Source organism: Calliphora vicina, chromosome 1 (genome assembly GCF_958450345.1).
Source record: "Calliphora vicina chromosome 1, idCalVici1.1, whole genome shotgun sequence".
NCBI lineage: Eukaryota > Metazoa > Arthropoda > Insecta > Diptera > Calliphoridae > Calliphora > Calliphora vicina.
Genome location: NC_088780.1, coordinates 160,507,875 through 160,526,378, shown reverse-complemented (window position 1 = coordinate 160,526,378; position 18,504 = coordinate 160,507,875). Strand labels below are relative to the sequence as shown.

General features: G+C 29.7%; 1 protein-coding gene across 1 annotated transcript; it reads right to left on the bottom strand.

Moving 5' to 3' along the window:
- Positions 1-15,750: 15,750 nt before the first annotated feature.
- On the bottom strand, positions 15,751-17,520 carry LOC135953813 (uncharacterized). Its single transcript, XM_065503828.1, has one exon. It carries the CDS (start codon positions 17,518-17,520, stop codon positions 15,751-15,753), a length of 1,770 nt encoding a protein of 589 aa, XP_065359900.1.
- Positions 17,521-18,504: the final 984 nt, after the last annotated feature.

Here is an 18,504-nt window from a genome sequence, read left to right as displayed (position 1 = left end):
AAACCGTAAACTATCCCTGCTGAAGTCAATTCAAGTTGACTCACCTTGTCATCACTTGTGATGACACCACCAATGTAATAACAGTGGTGGCCTCCGCGTGGTAATCCCTGGAAACGTCAATCAGCACCCGTTGGTTGTCGGCTAAGGTGAGAGGCGGCCTGTTCCCTCTAGGCTAATTGAGGTTGTGCGTTGGTTTTGTAGGCCACCACGGAAAAAATCAATTACAATGAAAAGAAGAAAAATAAGAACAAAAACTGAGACCCCCTTTGATGACGAACCCCGCAAACGAATAAAGGACCACGATTTAAGGATATGCACTTGGAATGTTCGAACCCTTTACAGGCACGGTGCTGCCATCCAACTGGCAAATGTCCTCGAAAATTATAATGCTGACATCATTGCTATCCAGGAAATGCGATGGTTAGGACAAGGATGCTCTAAAAAGACAACCTGTGATATATACTATAGCTGCCATGTAGAAAAGCACGAGTTCGGTTGCGGCTTTATAGTCAACAAACGAATGCGCAACCATGTCGTCGATTTTACACCCGTAGATGAACGGCTTGCTGCAATCCGCATTAAGGCTAAATTTTTCAACATAAGCCTGATTTGTGCACACGCGCCGACCGAAGAGAAAGACGAAGGGGTTAAAGACAGTTTTTATGATCGCCTTGAGGAACTCTACGATCACTGCCCGAAACATGACATTAAAATTGTCCTTGGCGATTTCAATGCCAAAATTGGGAAGGAGAACGTCTTTGGGCCTACAGTCGGCAAATTTAGTCTCCATGATAACACCTCCGACAACGGAATGCGACTAATTGACTTCGCAGCGGCTCGCAACATGGTGATAAGTAGTACTAGATTTCAGCATCTTAATATCCACAAGGCTACTTGGATATCCCCAGATCAAAATACGAGGAACCAAATTGATCACGTTGTGATAGATGGAAGACATGCATCTAGTGTATTGGATGTACGGAGCATACGAGGTGCAAACATCGACTCGGACCACTATCTTGTTGCGGCAAAAGTCCGAACACGCCTCAACAAGTCAAAAACTACCCGCGCTGATAAAAAAGGAAGATTAGACACCACAAAGCTCCAATCACAACAGATAGCTAGAAGCTACTCCGCTCGACTCTCCGAAATGCTTCAGGAAAATGCCATACTTCCTACTATAGATGAACAATGGACCCATATGTCCCATTCAATTCGCGCTGCTGCCGAAGATGTACTAGGGTATGATCGACCTCTAAGAAACCAGTGGTACGACCATGAGTGTCGCGATGCCACTGCAGAGAAAAATGATGCATACCGAGCAACCCTCCAGCCAGCTGCTACGCAAGTCGAAAGGAATGCTGCGACCCAGTTGTATAGGGAGAAAAGAAAGAATGAGCGTCGCCTGTTCAGACGGAAGAAACAAGAACAAGAAAGGCGTGAGTGTAAGGAAATAGAGATGCACTACGACAGGAATGAAAGCCGGAAATTCTTTCAAAAAATAAGGCGTCAGTCCGAAGGATTTAAATGCGGAGCGTCTTCCTGTAGAGATGCCAATGGGAATCTAGTATCGGATGAACAAGGCACACTGAGGCTGTGGAAGGAGCATTTTTGCAAGCTTTTGGCAGGCGATGAAGTCAACAATACCGCAAATGAAAATTCCGCACCTGTAACGTTAAATAACAACGACGGCATCGACATACCACCGCCCGACTATATTGAGGTACAAACAGCTATAGCCCGGTTGAAGAATAATAAAGCCGCTGGCGCCGATGGCTTGCCCGCTGAACTGTTTAAAACCGGAGGCGAAGAGTTGGTAAGCAGTATGCACCAACTCTTGTGCAAAATATGGTCTCAAGAATGCATGCCAGATGAATGGAACCTCAGTGTACTCTGCCCTATTCACAAGAAAGGAGACCCAACCCTTTGCACCAACTACCGAGGTATAAGTCTCCTCTCCATTGCATACAAGATACTTTCTAGCGTAATATGTGAACGGTTGAAGCCATACACTAACAACTTGATCGGAAAGTATCAGTGCGGTTTTAGACCTGGTAAGTCCACCATAGACCAGATATTCACACTACGCCAAATCCTGGAAAAGACAAAAGAAAAACAAATCGACACCCACCATCTATTCGTCGACTATAAAGCTGCGTTCGATAGCCCGATAAGAGAAAAGTTTTATATCGCCATGGCTGAGCTTGGTATTCCTGCAAAGATCGTCCGTCTTTGCATAATGACGCTGAAAAATACCCGAAGCGCCGTCAAAATAGGAGCAAACCTCTCTGACCCCTTTAAGACAAGTAGAGGTTTTAGGCAAGGCGATGCCTTATCGTGTGATTTCTTCAATTTGCTAATGGAGAAGATCTTGCAAGATACAAAAATTAGAACCACGGATATTATTTACAACAAAAGTATTATGCTGCTTGCATACGCTGACGACATCGACATCATTGGTCGCCACACACGAGAAGTAAGCAGAGCCTTTGCTGAACTCGAAAAGCAGTCAAATAATATGGGTCTAAAAGTGAACGAAAATAAAACGAAGTACTTTATTTCGAGTAGTAAAACGTCGCAGCGTATCGAACAACGCAAAACTCTCGGAGACTACAACTTTAAGGTTGTTAAAGACTTCGTTTATTTAGGGGCTAGTGTTACTAACAACAACGAACTCAGCCTAGAAATCAAGCGGAGAATAACTCTTGCCAATAGATGTTACTTTGGGCTTAGTAGGCAATTGAGAAGTAAAGCCCTCTCTCGAAGGACTAAGATAACACTGTACAAATCGCTCATTTTACCCGTCCTGCTCTATGGTGCTGAAACATGGACCATGAAAACATCAGATGAGTCATTGTTGGCAGTGTTTGAGAGGAAAATTCTCCGTAAGATTTATGGCCCTATACGCGTTGATGATGGATTCAGAATTAGAATGAACCATGAGTTGTACGAGCTATACGCCGACATAGATGTAGTCAAACGCATTAAAATCCAAAGAATGCGCTGGCTCGGACACGTTTGGCGGATGGATAATGACGCTCCAGCCCTAAAGGCATACAAGGAGGAACCCACAGATGGGCAACGCAGAAAAGGGCGGCCCAATCTCCGTTGGAATGACCAGGTGCAACAAGATCTGAAAACACTTGGTGTCTCCAATTGGCGCCAGCATGCAGGAGACAGAAATAGCTGGCGTTCTATTTTGCTTCAGGCTCAAACCGACCCCCGGTTGTAATAGCCATATAAAGTAAAGTAAGTAAATTCAGAAACCACCTAAAAGGGGAAGTGGCAAACTTAATTTATTTTTTAAAAATGTATTATTTTGAATCTCATCATATGTAAACATTTCGCAGCATTTTTTTTAAATTCCCATTATTTTCAATTAAAATCCCCATGTAGGGAAGTGATTAATTTAATTATACATTAATAAATTGTATTATTTTTATAAACGACTAGACTAAAAAACCAAATTTGTTATTTATTTAAATTCCCATTCATTTTAATAAAAATTTCTTGAAAGGGAAATCGCAAACTTATTTTAATTTTCCAAAAAATTTATTATTTTGAAAATCATAGCAACTTCAAAAATTTCCTACCATTTTTTTTAAATTCCCATTATTTTCAATAAAATTCCCCATGCGGGGAAGTGAGTAATTGTAATATATATTAACAAATTTGTTTATTTTTATACGACATTAAATTCAGAAACCAATATTTTTACTTTTTTGAATACCCACTAATTTTAATAAAAATTCCCCAAAAGGGGAAGTGGCAAACTTAATTAATTTTCTATAAAATGTACTATTTTGAAAATCTCAACATATTTAAACATTTCCCAGCATCTTTTCTTAAATTCCCATTATTTTTATTAAAATTCCCCAAACGGGGAAGTGAGAAATTTACTTATACATTAGAAAATGTATTTATTTTTAGAGGATACTAAATTCAGAAACCAATGGTAGTTACTTTTTTGAATTCCCATTAATCTTAATAAAAATTCCCTAAACGGGGAAGTGGCTAACTTAATTTATTTTCTAAAAAATGTATTATTTTGAAATTATCAGCATATTTAAACCTTTCCCAGCATATTTTTTTATATTCCCAATATTTTCAATAAAAATCCCCATATATATAAGTCATTGATTTAATCATAAATTAAAAAACTTGCTTATTTTTATAAACTACTAGACTAAAAAACAAAACGTTGTTACGTTTTTTGAATTCCCATTAATATTAATAACAATTCCTAAAAGGGGAAGTAGCAAACTTAATTTATTTTCTAAAAAATTTATTATTTTGACAAACTCGGCAACTTTAAATATTTCCCAGCATCTTTTTTTAAATTCCCATTATTTTCCCATGCGGGGAAGTAATAAATCTAATTATACTTTAATAACTTTGCTTATTTTTTATAAACGACTACATTAAAAAACAAAAAGCTGTACTTTTTTGAATTCCCATTAATTTTAATAAAAATTCCCTAAACGGGGAAGTGGCTTACTTAATTTATTTTCTAAAAAATGTATTATTTTGAAAATCTTAGCATATATAAACATTTTCCAGAATTTTTTTTAAATTCCCATTATTTTCAATAAAAATTCCCATGTAGGGAAGTAATTGATTTAATTATAAATTAAACAATTTGCTTATTTTTATAAACGACTAGATTAAAAAACAAATCGCTGTTACTTTTTTTAATTCCCATTAATTTTAATGAGAACTTATACACTTTAATGGTACACTTATTTTCCATTCTAAAAAAAAATAATTATTTTGCAACTGTTTGCAATTTTAAACCTGTTTAACAATATTTCTTATTCAATTTTAATAAAAAGTGTTAAAAATAATTAATTAAGAGAAAATTTAAACATTTTCAAAATATGTAATTTTGAATTGCAAAATACATTTAGCAATTGTTTTTCAATTCCCAAAAAACGTCAAAAAGGAATGTAAAAATTCAAATATAGTAAAACTACTTCAATAAATCTGTAATCCTTTGACAGTTTTACTGTATTCAAGGTAAAATTGTATAGTTTTTTTTTTTTGTCAAAAGCTGCAACAAAATTACTATGACTAACACTAAAGATTTCAGGTTTTTCATTCAAGTTTTGCTGTTTTATTTCTACACAAAACAGCCTTCTAAAAAATATTACAATTCACTCGTTTTTTTTACATTTTAACCAAAAACTAACAAGAATTGTTTACTACACCAAAGAGACCTTTGCAATGGTATTGGTTTCATTTGTTTAATGGAAATGAAATGAACAAACACATGTCCCCAACGATTTGCATTCAATAAACTACAACCCCAACTATTATACTCTTACAAACTTGCAACAATGTGTGGCATGTTATATCAACACTACTAGATAGAATAGAAACATATTCTATACACTCGGGCAGAATAGTTTGAATATTGCTGTGAAAAAAGTACAACAAATACACATATTATTTCACCAAAGGAAACTACAGGAGTCACTGTGTTATAAAAAAAAAAGATATTTTTTCCTGCCCAATCTCTTAAACATTTGAACGGCGAATTGTTGCTGTTGCACATGTTTTATACTGCTACATGACATGCTTCAAATCGCAATGCGTCTACAAGCATTTTTTTTATATATAGAATAGAAAAAATACCAAAAAATATATTGGAAAAAACCTAGCAACAACTGCTGCCATTTCTGGTGGCAGGCAACAAAATAGAAAATAAAAGAATTGTTGCAAGTGTAAAAAATAAATTCAAAAAATCCTGCTGCAGTTTATTTTTAAAATCCAAAATGTTTTTTTTTATTTATTTTCAGTTACTTCAAGCTACAGAAAATAAAACAGCCTGCCAGGCTGGCTGCCTGAATGCCTTTAAAATGAGGAAGATTTTGCCTTTAAAATAAAAACGGCCAGGAATTATATGCAAACAATTTCATGTAATTGCACTTAAAATCCATTTACTCAGTTGTTTGGATGAGAGAATGAGTGTGTGTGTGTATATCATCACCACAATTGACGAGCGAGTAAAAATTGTTCAGCCTAAAGGGGCAAAATGGGGAGAAAAAATACTAAGAATTTTACACACTTTTTGCAATGACAGGAATGTGGAGCATAAATAAAACAAAAAGGCATCAAAAACAGCAACATAAACGGACCAACAGTTACACAGACATTCATACAACACCAGCTGTTGGCAATTTGTCAGCATTTGCATCGTCAGAGTGGCAGGGGGAAAAGTAATGCATGGATTTCCATAAAACTATACATAGTAGTTTATATAGATATGCAGATACATTTTGTTGATTTTCTTATTTTAATTTAAGTACGAGGATCTATATTAAGAGTCTAGTGTAATTATTTCGTATTGTGTTTTTAATTTAAAGACATTTGTGCAGCAATATTCCTAGTCAAGTATTATTTTTAGTTAGATTTTCTAGTTTAAGATTTATTTAACTAGTCTAGCCTTTAGATAATATATTTCTAACTAATTAGTTTATGTTTTATGTTAACTTAAAGGGCTAAAGGGAAATGAACTTGTATATTTTGAAAACATCATAATATACAAAATACATGCAACGGAGTTTAATTTAAAAAATAAACTAAAAATTATCTGGATATTTATTTAGAAATCCCATTATTTTTTGTTAAAAATAAAGAGAAAATTTAATTTCTTTATAAAATGTTTATTAAACATATAAAAAACTAAGTAAGTCAAACACTTATTTGAATTCCGATTAAGTTTAATGAAAATATTCAAAATAGGGATGTTTAAAACATAGTTTATTCTCCAAATAATGAATAATTGTGGAATTACATTTCGAAGTAGTTTATTTTGAATTCCAATTAGTTTCATAAAAATCTCCTTGCGGAGAAGTGTAAATTTGGTTAGTTCTAAAAAGTTGTAATTGTTTTAAAAATATACACGCAGAGAAAAAATATAATTGGGCATGGTTACTGTAACCATTTAAATAGAGTTACAAGATTTGTAACTATATTATAGTCACAGTAACCATTTACATGATTGTGGTAACCATAATATGGTTAATTTACGATTCACATGATTGTATCAACCATATATATGGTTACAATAAACAAATATATGTTTGTGGCAGCCATATTTATGATGAATAATTTTATCATAATATGTTGTTCTCAGATTATGATAAGCCTTAAGCCGAGAGCACCATAATATGATAAGTCCTTCATCATATGAATGGTTGTCACAAACATATATTTGTTTACTGTAACCATATATATGGTTGATACAATCATGTGAATCGTAAATTAACCATATTATGGTTTCCACAATCATGTAAATGGTAACTGTGACTATAATATAGTTAAAAAACTTGTAACAATATTGAAATGGTTACAGTAACCATGCCCAACTATATTTTTTCTCTGCATGTACTAAATGACAAAACCCTATTGTTGTAACTTTTGTGAATTTCCATAAATTTTAATGAAAATACCCTTAATGGGGAAGTGGCTTATTTAGTTTTTCACCAAATAATGACTAATTCTAAACTAAACTGAATTTTTAAATATTTAATAAAAATCCCCATCTCGGGAAGTGGCAAATTTAATAATTTTTTAAGAACTTTATATGTTTTAAAAATAAACTAAATAACAAAAACTTATTGTTGTTATTTTAGTTAATTCCCATTAATTTTAGTAAAAATACCCTACATGGGGAAGTGGCTAACTTTGTGTTTTTCACCAAATAATGACTAATTATGAATCAAACTGATCTTAAAATTTTTTTAGTAATTTTTTTTTAAATCCCATTATTTTCAAAAAAATTCCCCATCTCGGGACGTTGCAAATTCAATAATTTTTAAAAACTTTGTATGTTTTAAAAATAAACTAAACTGCAAAAACCTATTGTTGTTATTTTAGTGAATTCCCACTAATTTTAATGAAAATACCCTACATGGGGAAGTGGCTAACTTAGTTTTTCACCAAATAATGACTAATTATGAACCAAACTAATGTTTTAAATTTTTTTTTGTAATTTCTATTCAATTCCCATTATTTTAAAAAAAATCCCCATCTCGGGAAGTGGCAAATTTAATCATTTTTTTAAAACTTTGTATGTTTTAAAAATAAACTAACTGACAAAAACCTATTGTTGTTACTTTTTTGAATTCCCATTAATTTTAAATAAAATACCCTAAATGGGGAAGTGGCTACTTTGTTTTTTTCACCAAATAATGACTAATTATGAAACAAAATGAACTTTTAAACATTTTGTAGTAATTTGTTTTAAATTCCCATTATTTTCAAAAAAATCACCATCTCGGGAAGTGGCAAATTTTAATAATTTTTTAAAAACTGTTGTTGTTCCGTAATTGAATATCCATTAATATTAATAAAAATACCATAAATGGGGATGAGGGAAACTTATTTTATTCCGAAAAAATGAGTGAATATTGTGAAACAAAATGGAGTTTTAAACATCTGGTAGGAATTCATTTTGAATTCCAATAAATTTCCTAAAAATCTTCATATGGTGAAGTGATAAATTAAGTTATTTTTGTAACAAATTTATCTTGTTTTGTACAGATACTACGAAATGAAACTATTGAAAATTTTTTTTTTTAATTTCCATTTTCTTGAATGAAATAACATTAATGAAGAAGTGGTAAAAATTTGGCATGTGTTAATAAGCAATTATATAAGAAAACTAATATTGTTGATTTTTTTTTAATTCCTATTTATATAAATAAAAATATCCTAAATGGGGAAGAGAAAAACTTAGATTTTATTCAAATATTGTACAATTGTGAAACCTAATGGAGTTTTAAACATATTGTGGTATTTAATTTTTAATTCCCAAAACTGTGGTAATAAATCTCCTTGTGGTGGAAGTGGTAAATTGTGTTATTTTCCAATAAGTTTTGAAAACTAATGTTGTTGATTTTTATAATTCCCATTTATTGTAATGAAAATATCATAATAATAGCGAAAGTTCTTTGACAAAATTCCTTAATAATAGGCTTAATTTGATGACATTGACACTCCTACCCCTATCAATCTACAAAATTATTCTTATTGTTTCCTACATTACATAATCATAACTTTTAACCTCTACTTTCTGCCCCTAATTTATCTCATAAATTTCCATTTATTGTTTAAAATTTGATTTATATTTATAGAAATATTCTTTTTAAAGTTCACCAACCTCCTCATAACTATAATTTGATTTAATTTTCCAACATTATTTTAATATTTTTGACTTTAATAAAAATTTTGTAAATTGTTGTTTCGTATTTGACTTAAAATAAGTATGTAAGTAAGTATTTCTATAACCATAGGATATTTCTTACAATACCCATATAAACACTTAAACATTTACAAAGTTTTTTTTTTAAAGAAAAATTATTTGTATCTTTTTGTATTCATAAGTTTTAGAAGTTTTGTGTTGTTATTCTGTTATTCTTGCTAAGTTTTGTTTGTGTAGTGGCATTATTTCAGGAAAGAAAAACACATACAAAAAAATAAGAAGAAAATTTATATAAATATAAATAAAAATAAAATATGTCTCTAAAGAAAATAAATTTCTTTACCAAAGAGGCCATATTTTGTCATTAAAAAGTAAATAGTAGGGGAAAAAAAAATATCAACAAAAATGGAGAAGTTAGGAAATTAAAACGAATTTCTGTTACCCTTTTTTAAAGGATTTTTATGTAAATTTCCAGAATTGTATAATTGAAATTTATGCCATGGAAGTAGGACAGTTCTTTGTGATACACAATTATAAATTAAATGTAAACAAATAAGTAGACAAATAAATTATTTAAGTCTAAAATATAAAGCAAGGAAAATATAATACTAAAATATGACAAATTGAAAATTTAATAAATTTCATAAGATAAATTGTATATATAGGTTGTATTAAGGTTATGAAACAGAAAACTGTAAAGAGAAAAAAAATAATAAGAAAATTAAAAGCTAAGAAATTTAGAAATGTATGAATTCATTTACCTTCACCCAGGGATGGAAAATTAAAGTTTTTTTACACAACATTTTATACTTAACATAATGTTAAGCAGAACATTTTCAATAGGAAACAATGTTATACACAATATTTTCTATAGAAAATACTGTTATACACAATATTTTCTATAGAAAATACTGTTATACACAATATTTTCTATAGAAAATACTGTTATACACAATATTTTCTATAGAAAATACTGTTATACACAATATTTTCTATAGAAAATACTGTTATATACAATATTTTCTATAGAAAATACTGTTATACACAATATTTTCTATAGAAAATACTGTTATATACAATATTTTCTATAGAAAATACTGTTATACACAATATTTTCTATAGAAAATACTGTTATACACAATATTTTCTATAGAAAATACTGTTATACACAATATTTTCTATAGAAAATACTGTTATACACAATATTTTCTATAGAAAATACTGTTATACACAATATTTTCTATAGAAAATACTGTTATACACAATATTTTCTATAGAAAATACTGTTATACACAATATTTTCTATAGAAAATACTGTTATACACAATATTTTCTATAGAAAATACTGTTATACACAATATTTTCTATAGAAAATACTGTTATACACAATATTTTCTATAGAAAATACTGTTATACACAATATTTTCTATAGAAAATACTGTTATACACAATATTTTCTATAGAAAATACTGTTATACACAATATTTTCTATAGAAAATACTGTTATACACAATATTTTCTATAGAAAATACTGTTATATACAATATTTTCTATAGAAAATACTGTTATACACAATATTTTCTATAGAAAATACTGTTATACACAATATTTTCTATAGAAAATACTGTTATACACAATATTTTCTATAGAAAATACTGTTATACACAATATTTTCTATAGAAAATACTGTTATACACAATATTTTCTATAGAAAATACTGTTATATACAATATTTTCTATAGAAAATACTGTTATATACAATATTTTCTATAGAAAATACTGTTATACACAATATTTTCTATAGAAAATACTGTTATATACAATATTTTCTATAGAAAATACTGTTATACACAATATTTTCTATAGAAAATACTGTTATACACAATATTTTCTATAGAAAATACTGTTATACACAATATTTTCTATAGAAATGTTGGGTATAACAGTATTTTCTATAGAAAATATTGTGTATAACAGTATATTCTATAGAAAATATTGTGTATAACAGTATTTTCTATAGAAAATATTGTGTATAACAGTATTTTCTATAGAAAATATTTCTAAAGAAAATACTGTTATACACAACATTTTCTAAAGAAAATATTGTTATACCCAACATTTTCTATAGAAAAAACTGTTATACACAAAGTATATACATTAGCTATAGCTATAAATCATTCAGAATATACACGATTATACACATTTGCTATGTTACATAAAATACTGCACATTTTTTTAATGTATCTAATGAGTCGCGTGAGTGCTACGATCGAAGTGAACAGTAAAGCCAACTCTTTACCATTTGGTTAAAGAGAAAAATATAATTGTATCGTTCCATATGTAAAACATAAAAATATTCATTCCATACATTTTGTATATATTTTAAATTATTAGTTGATTTTAATTGTGTGTGTAAAACTCTATCATTTCCAAAAGACAATTATGAAAATATTCCTATTTACCTGGATTTATTTATCATTGCCCTAAGCAGTTTCTTATTGAAAATCCGTAAAATTGCTACAGTAGAAATAAAGTTATGAACCAATTTGTAAGACAACCTCAAACAAATGTTATGTAAATGTTTAATGAAAACAATTTTCTACATTGATACTGTTTACATTAGCATGTTGTTGTAATGTGTGTATGAATTTAAACTTTAAAGTTGTTGTTGGTTTGAGAGTTGTTGTTTTTTTTTAAAGAAAAAGCTACAAGCACTGAACGAGTATCAAATCGTATGTGAATGGGCATCAATGTTAAATCAAGTGTAATTCTGAATAAAACATTTCAAAGTAAGTAAATAAAAATCTATGAAAATTAAAGAAAAGGTCGATTAACAATTATACATAAAAAATAGTTAAACTGAAATTTCAAATATGTTTGGCTAATAAGCCTGGCAAACTGTCTAAAGCAATTTGTTTCAAAAGTTTCATTTCCACCCTTGTGTCACTTTCGAAGCAACCAAATTAATATACATAAATATTTTGCCCCAAAATTGTACAGTGACACTTATAAAATGAAATTGTTAACAACAAAAAATGGAATACTCACTCTTGCAGACATATTATTTTTTAAAACTTTTATCAAGTAAGTGTGTGTGTGTGTAAAAGAACTATAAGATACAAACAAATATTTTTCTTTTCTTGCAAACAACAACAAAACTGTAACAAACTGAAATTTTAGGGTCATTTTGGGATCAATTTGAAAGATGAATGTTTACAGCTTCTTTAGTTTATATTTTGCTCCAAAAAATAAAAAATAACACAAAAAAACAGAAAATAGCAAGCAGCATATAAGTTGTAGACATTCTAAATATATAAAAAAATTGCTCAGCTAAAAGTTGCTAAGGATGCGTAGTTATGTGTCTAAATATGTAATAAACTTGTGGGTGTAGGGATGTGTATACGACTCGCGTAGTCCTTGGTAATAGAGTGGTGGTAACAATAACAGCAAACAATAATACTTAATAATGATATATAAATAAAATAATCACCAACAAAATAAGTTGCATAAAGTTGTAGATAAAGATGAATTAAGCTGTGAGTGAGTAGATGTTTTGTTTTTATTACAGCAAAATCTAACAATTTTGTTATGTGTGTTTATATCAGTGGTCGGCATAAAGAGAACATGAATTATAATAACATACTATGTATATTCATACTCTGTTGTAATCATATCAGTTATTTTTTAAGATATTTTTTGGTTTGTGGAAATTTTTCTGAAATTAGTGGCTTTGCTTGCCGTCCACTAGTTTGCATGTATGTATGTCATTATGCCTATACATATAGGTTTCGTTTTTGTTTCTGTTTTGTATCAAAGTAAGTAAGTTATTTAGTCTCACGGGATTTTTCCCATTTGATATTAAATAAATTGTATGTATTTGTAATTTTAATGGCTTTTCATATATTTTATTTGGGTTTTTTTGTTTTTCTTTTATTTTGGCCCAAAACTTTTTGTTTTGTTTATTTTATTTTTGATTATATTTAATGTTGAAACTAAACTAAAACTTAATAAACTAACGATGCTCTTTAATTTAAATAAGAATTATAGAATTCAAAGTTTATGCATATAAGATTCGAACTATGATAATAAAAAAAACTTAGTTAACTTTGGGTGGTAAATATAATTTGTCATTTCATTTGTATTTATACCCTACACCACCATAGTGGGGAGGGTATAATGCAGATGTTTGTAGCGCCCAAAAATATTAGTCTAACACCCACCTTAAAGTATAACGATCGACTTAGAATCACTTTCTGAGTCGATTAAACGATTTCCGTCCGTCCTTCTGTCCGTCCGTCTGATTGGCTGGCTGGCTGTCCATGTAAACCTTGTGCACAGAGTACAGGTCGCAATTTTGAAGATATTTCGATCAAGTTTGGTACAAGGACCAAGCCTATTGAAACTGGCTGAAATCGGTCCATTATTAAATATCAAGAAATTTTGTTTTTGAGCAAATGAAATAATTGAAACCAGTTCAATATGTGACAAATATTTGAATTAAAACGGTTTAAGAAATAGTTTTTTCTGTGCAGTTAGAAATGGCAGGTTTATTTGATTTTACCCCATTGTGAGTTGCAGGGTACCAATTCTGTTAATATATTTCATATATTCTCCATATATCTTAATAAAGGTGTAAAATTATTTTATTTTTTGTTCTTTAACACAAACATATTAGTGGTGAAAACAATAAAAATCAATTGTTGCAAATCAAATTTTAAAAAGAAACTTTTAACCCACAAAAATAAACTGAAAACATTGTCTAGAAACTTTTTAATGACATGAAATGTTTGCTGTTTTTTTCACACTCTTTAGTAAATATTTTTTTGGCAAAACATGGCTGTAAACTTTGCACCACATTGTACATACGTAAAAAGAAAGAAAAAAATAAATATTTAAAACTACAACACAATAATCAAAATGAAAAATGATGAAAATTAACGAACAAGTTAAACTACTTTAGTTAAATGTATAAATAATGTTAAAGTTTTCAAAAACACCTGCAGTTAAACATTAAATTTTTATATGTAATGAAACACTTAAATTTTGTTTAAGTAAAGACAATTTATAATTTAAAATTTAAATTTTTGTTTAATACATCTACATACAGTCTTGTAAACTTTTAAACCCTGTTTTTTTTTTGTTATTTAAATATTTGAGCTTATTAATACAATCCTTTCGTTACGTTTCCAGCTCTAAAGAGTATGCAAATTTATGAACGACGAATTTTCATATTAAATCGTTTATAATTATTTAATATTTTTTTATTGATCTGATTATCAGGCCATTGTATCGGAAGTCGCAACACTATTGTCCTGGGTACTTGTGACATTATGAAGAGGATTATTTCATTTTTTTTCTTGTATATGAAGCCGCATAAAAACAAAATATGGGGGAAAAATTGAAATGAAATTAAAAGCGGAAAATATTAAATAAAATATTCAATTAAGTGTATGGATTTTTAAAAATATATTTATTGTATATAACTTATATGTTTAAAAAATGCATGAAATTGAAAGGAAATTTTAAATATATTTTGTTTTACAGAAATATAAACGAGGGCTGTTTAAAAAGGACTTTGTAGTAGTACATACACACAAGAAAAAGGGTGAGATTTGTCTCTTTAATTAAAGAACTTACTTGAAATTTGTATGATAATCAAGTATTCTAAGCGTCTTGAACTTCCAACTAAAACCACTGTTCTAAACGATTAAAACTTAGTTCAATACTACCCTACAGATCGAATGATTTTTTAATTAATTATTTTGATTTATATTTCTGTCATGAGTGTAAGTAATTAATAATTACTAAACGTTTTATTAATTTACTTAAGTACATCACTTACCAGACAACTTCTTAGAAGTTAAATAAAAAGGGGTGATTCGTGATATCGAATTTGTTGCTAATCGAATGATTCTACCTTAGTAACAGAATTTTACAGTTGTGACTACAAAATTTTAAATCGGGTAACACAAGTTTGGTAGTTTTAACCGAACCGAAAAATTCTATGTCTGTAACCGAATCATTCGATTGGCAACAAATTTGGTTGCTATCACGAATCTGTTTTCTCTGTGTGAATTTGTCTAAATTATTGTACAACCCCCGAAACTATAAAATATATGCATTCAACAGCAATTAAAAGAATTTCCATAGATAGTTATATAGTTTCCTATATACAGGCTTTCAAGGTCAGTGATTTGATGTAAATAAAAGATTATTTATATCATTTTCAATATAATCCGACGTTTCGTTGGTATTATTTCCAACTTCTTCAGGGATTGAATTTTATTTTAATCTGGTAACATTATAAATATACAAAAGGAAAATTCTGGTCAATAACAACAATAATTATAATCTACATATTCAACAAATTTACTTACATATAATCTTTTTTGTCAAGTTTACATCATTTATAAAATATATCACAGTTTTTTGTATAAGTGGACAACACAACACAAAACTTAAAAATATTAAAATAAATGTATGCAAAAATAAATAAAATATCACAGTAAATTTGTCTTATTCGATCACAGTTGTTGTTATTACTAAAATATTGCAATGGTGTAGATTGCATTTGTATTATCTTTATCCTCTTTTGTATTTATTGCACTTTCTGATTTTTGCTGTATTCTCAAGCTCTCCAACGTATATCTCTTATTTTCCCTTTTTTCCTTATCTAAAATCTTCACTCTTTCAAAGTTTGGTTTGTGTCCGTTTTCAATGCAGTGTTGTGATAGTGCAGTTGATTGTTTTTCTCTCTTTATGTCCGCCTTATGTTCATCTATTCTCACGCCTAAATTTCTCTTTGTTGTGCCAATGTACACTTTCCCACACACCTCACTGTCTCCGCCATCACATTCAATTTGATACACTACATCACCTTGTTCTCTGCACTCAATCTTCGTCTTTGTTTGTGTAAATAAGCTGTGTATTGTTCTGTTTGGTTTATGTGCAAATATTATTTGTTGGTCTTTTATCATCTCTCCCAATTTGTTGTTCTCAGTTAGTCTTGGGATAAAAGGTATACTGTAATATTTGGCGTTGCCAGATGTGTCCTTTTTGTCATTTCCCCGTGAAGAATTATCATTACTCCCATTTTTGACCTTAATTATCAGTTTATCCACTAGATCATTTGGAAAGTCATTTTTCTTCAGTATAATCTTAATTTTCGCCATATTTCCTATTTCAAATTGTCGGTCACTCATCTTCATAACTTTGTTAATTAGATTCATCGCTGTATTCATCTTTTGTCTCATGGGTTGTGTTGAGTGGAAATTCAATAATCGTCCAGATGCAATTGGTTTCATATACCAATCTGTTATTATCCTCTGGTTATTCCTATGTATTCTCATATCAAGGTATGGTATAGAGTTGTCCGTTTCTCTCTCCAGCGTAAATTTCAACTTGTTGTGATATGAGTTAAATGTCTTTAGTATCATGTCCTCATCCTCATATTTTATTATAGCAAATAAATCATCGACATATTTTGTGATGAGTTTTATTTTAATATTTTTCTCCTGTAGCTCCGCTAATGTTCGATCCAGTAGGCAGTCCAATATTATATCAGCAACTGTCGGTGATAAAGGGTTTCCCATTGGCATACCATATGTCTGGTGGTATAATTTGTCGTCATGTACAAAATAATTATTGTCATTCAAGCAGAATTGAAGTATCTTCAGAAATTGTGTTCTTGGTATTTTGGTGTGATTCTGTAGTGAACTCCATTTTGCCATAATATTGCTTATAGCTAGGTGTATAGGTATGTTTGTAAATAACGATACCACGTCCAAAGATATAAGGATCTCATCTTCGTCCAATGTAAGTGTATCCAGTTTCATCTTTAATTCCAGGGAGTTCCTTATATTATATTTTTCCTGTATAATATTCTTCAATATCTTCCCAGTATGTTTCGATAATTCGTAACAGGGTACTCCTACCGATGATGATATTGGACGAAGTGGATTGTTTAGTTTATGGGTTTTAGGAAGTCCATAAAGCCTGGGGGCCGTTGCTGCGTTTGATGTTAATACTCTCTTATCATAAATACTTATATATTCTTTCTTATATAGGTCCATAATAAGATTGTTGTTTGCCCTCTGTAATTTTTGTGTCGGGTCTATCAAAATTCGTTTGTATGTGTTTCTATCTTTCAATAACTCATCCATTCTCTCGTAGTAGTCCTTTTTGTACATTAAAACTGTCTTGTTTCCCTTGTCTGCTTTAGTTATGATTATCTTATCCTTATATCGTTTCAAGAATCTTCTTGTATCGTCATAAATGTTTAGTATGAATTTATCCTTGTCATTATTCTTCATTGTTCTTCTGTGCGTCATAATTCTGTTTGCTATCTTAGATCTGATGATATCCTTTTCTCTATCATCCGAATTTACATTTAAATTGAAATGGTTGATGCACTAACTAATAGTATTTAATGGCAATTGTTTTAAGTTTTTGCAGAAAAATATTTAATTTTTCAATTCATATATTCATAATATGTGTATTGATTACGGGAAGTTCAAATAAATTTTTATTATTAATCAAACATGTTGAAGAAGCCCTATGTAGCTGTAACGTAATCCTAAGATATATTTTAAATGAAGTCGGGTTGATCGTTATTAAAAGCTGAGCGAAAACACACGACTGCTTCTGTTTAAACCAAACATTACCCAGGCACCTATATTATTGCTACTAAAAAGAGCGCAAAATAGGGTGGGCCGATTTGTAGAGACAATAATTTGTCGATTTTTCGATAGCTTTTGTCATGAGGGAAAAAAAGTTCCACTACGACACACAGTGGTATGGGTTCATAACTTTTTTTTGCAAAAAGTAGAAGCAGTACTCAAATGATTATAAAATTTGGTACACGCTAGTTTCATATAGAAAAGCTAAATATTAAAAATGGTTCATATCGGATAGTCCCTAGGGGTACCTCCCATACAATGGTTCTTCCAAAAAAAAACGTTGTATCAGTCATAAATTCTTAAATAATGCAGCGATCTTATTTAAATTTTGAATATGTTAGTTCCAAGTGCCCGGATATCATATTACAAAGTATAAGAAAATCGGTCCATATTTGAACCTAGTCCACATATATGTCCATTTCTGAAAATAGTTTTAATAAAAATAATAGTATCGTGATGAAATTCGACATAAACAAGTTTTATATAAACCCAAATCTATCTGTTAAGTTTCATAAGGAAAGGAACATAGTTGCTCCTATCACCCATATAAAAAGTAAAAGTAAAAGCCTAAAGGTATGCAACACCTTTTATTGTAAATATGCTTTGCAATTTATTGTA

What these genes read in the sequence shown, in the direction of transcription:
- LOC135953813 (XM_065503828.1), bottom strand. Translation starts at nt 17,520, where the DNA reads ATGAAGAATAATGACAAGGATAAATTCATACTAAACATTTATGACGAT.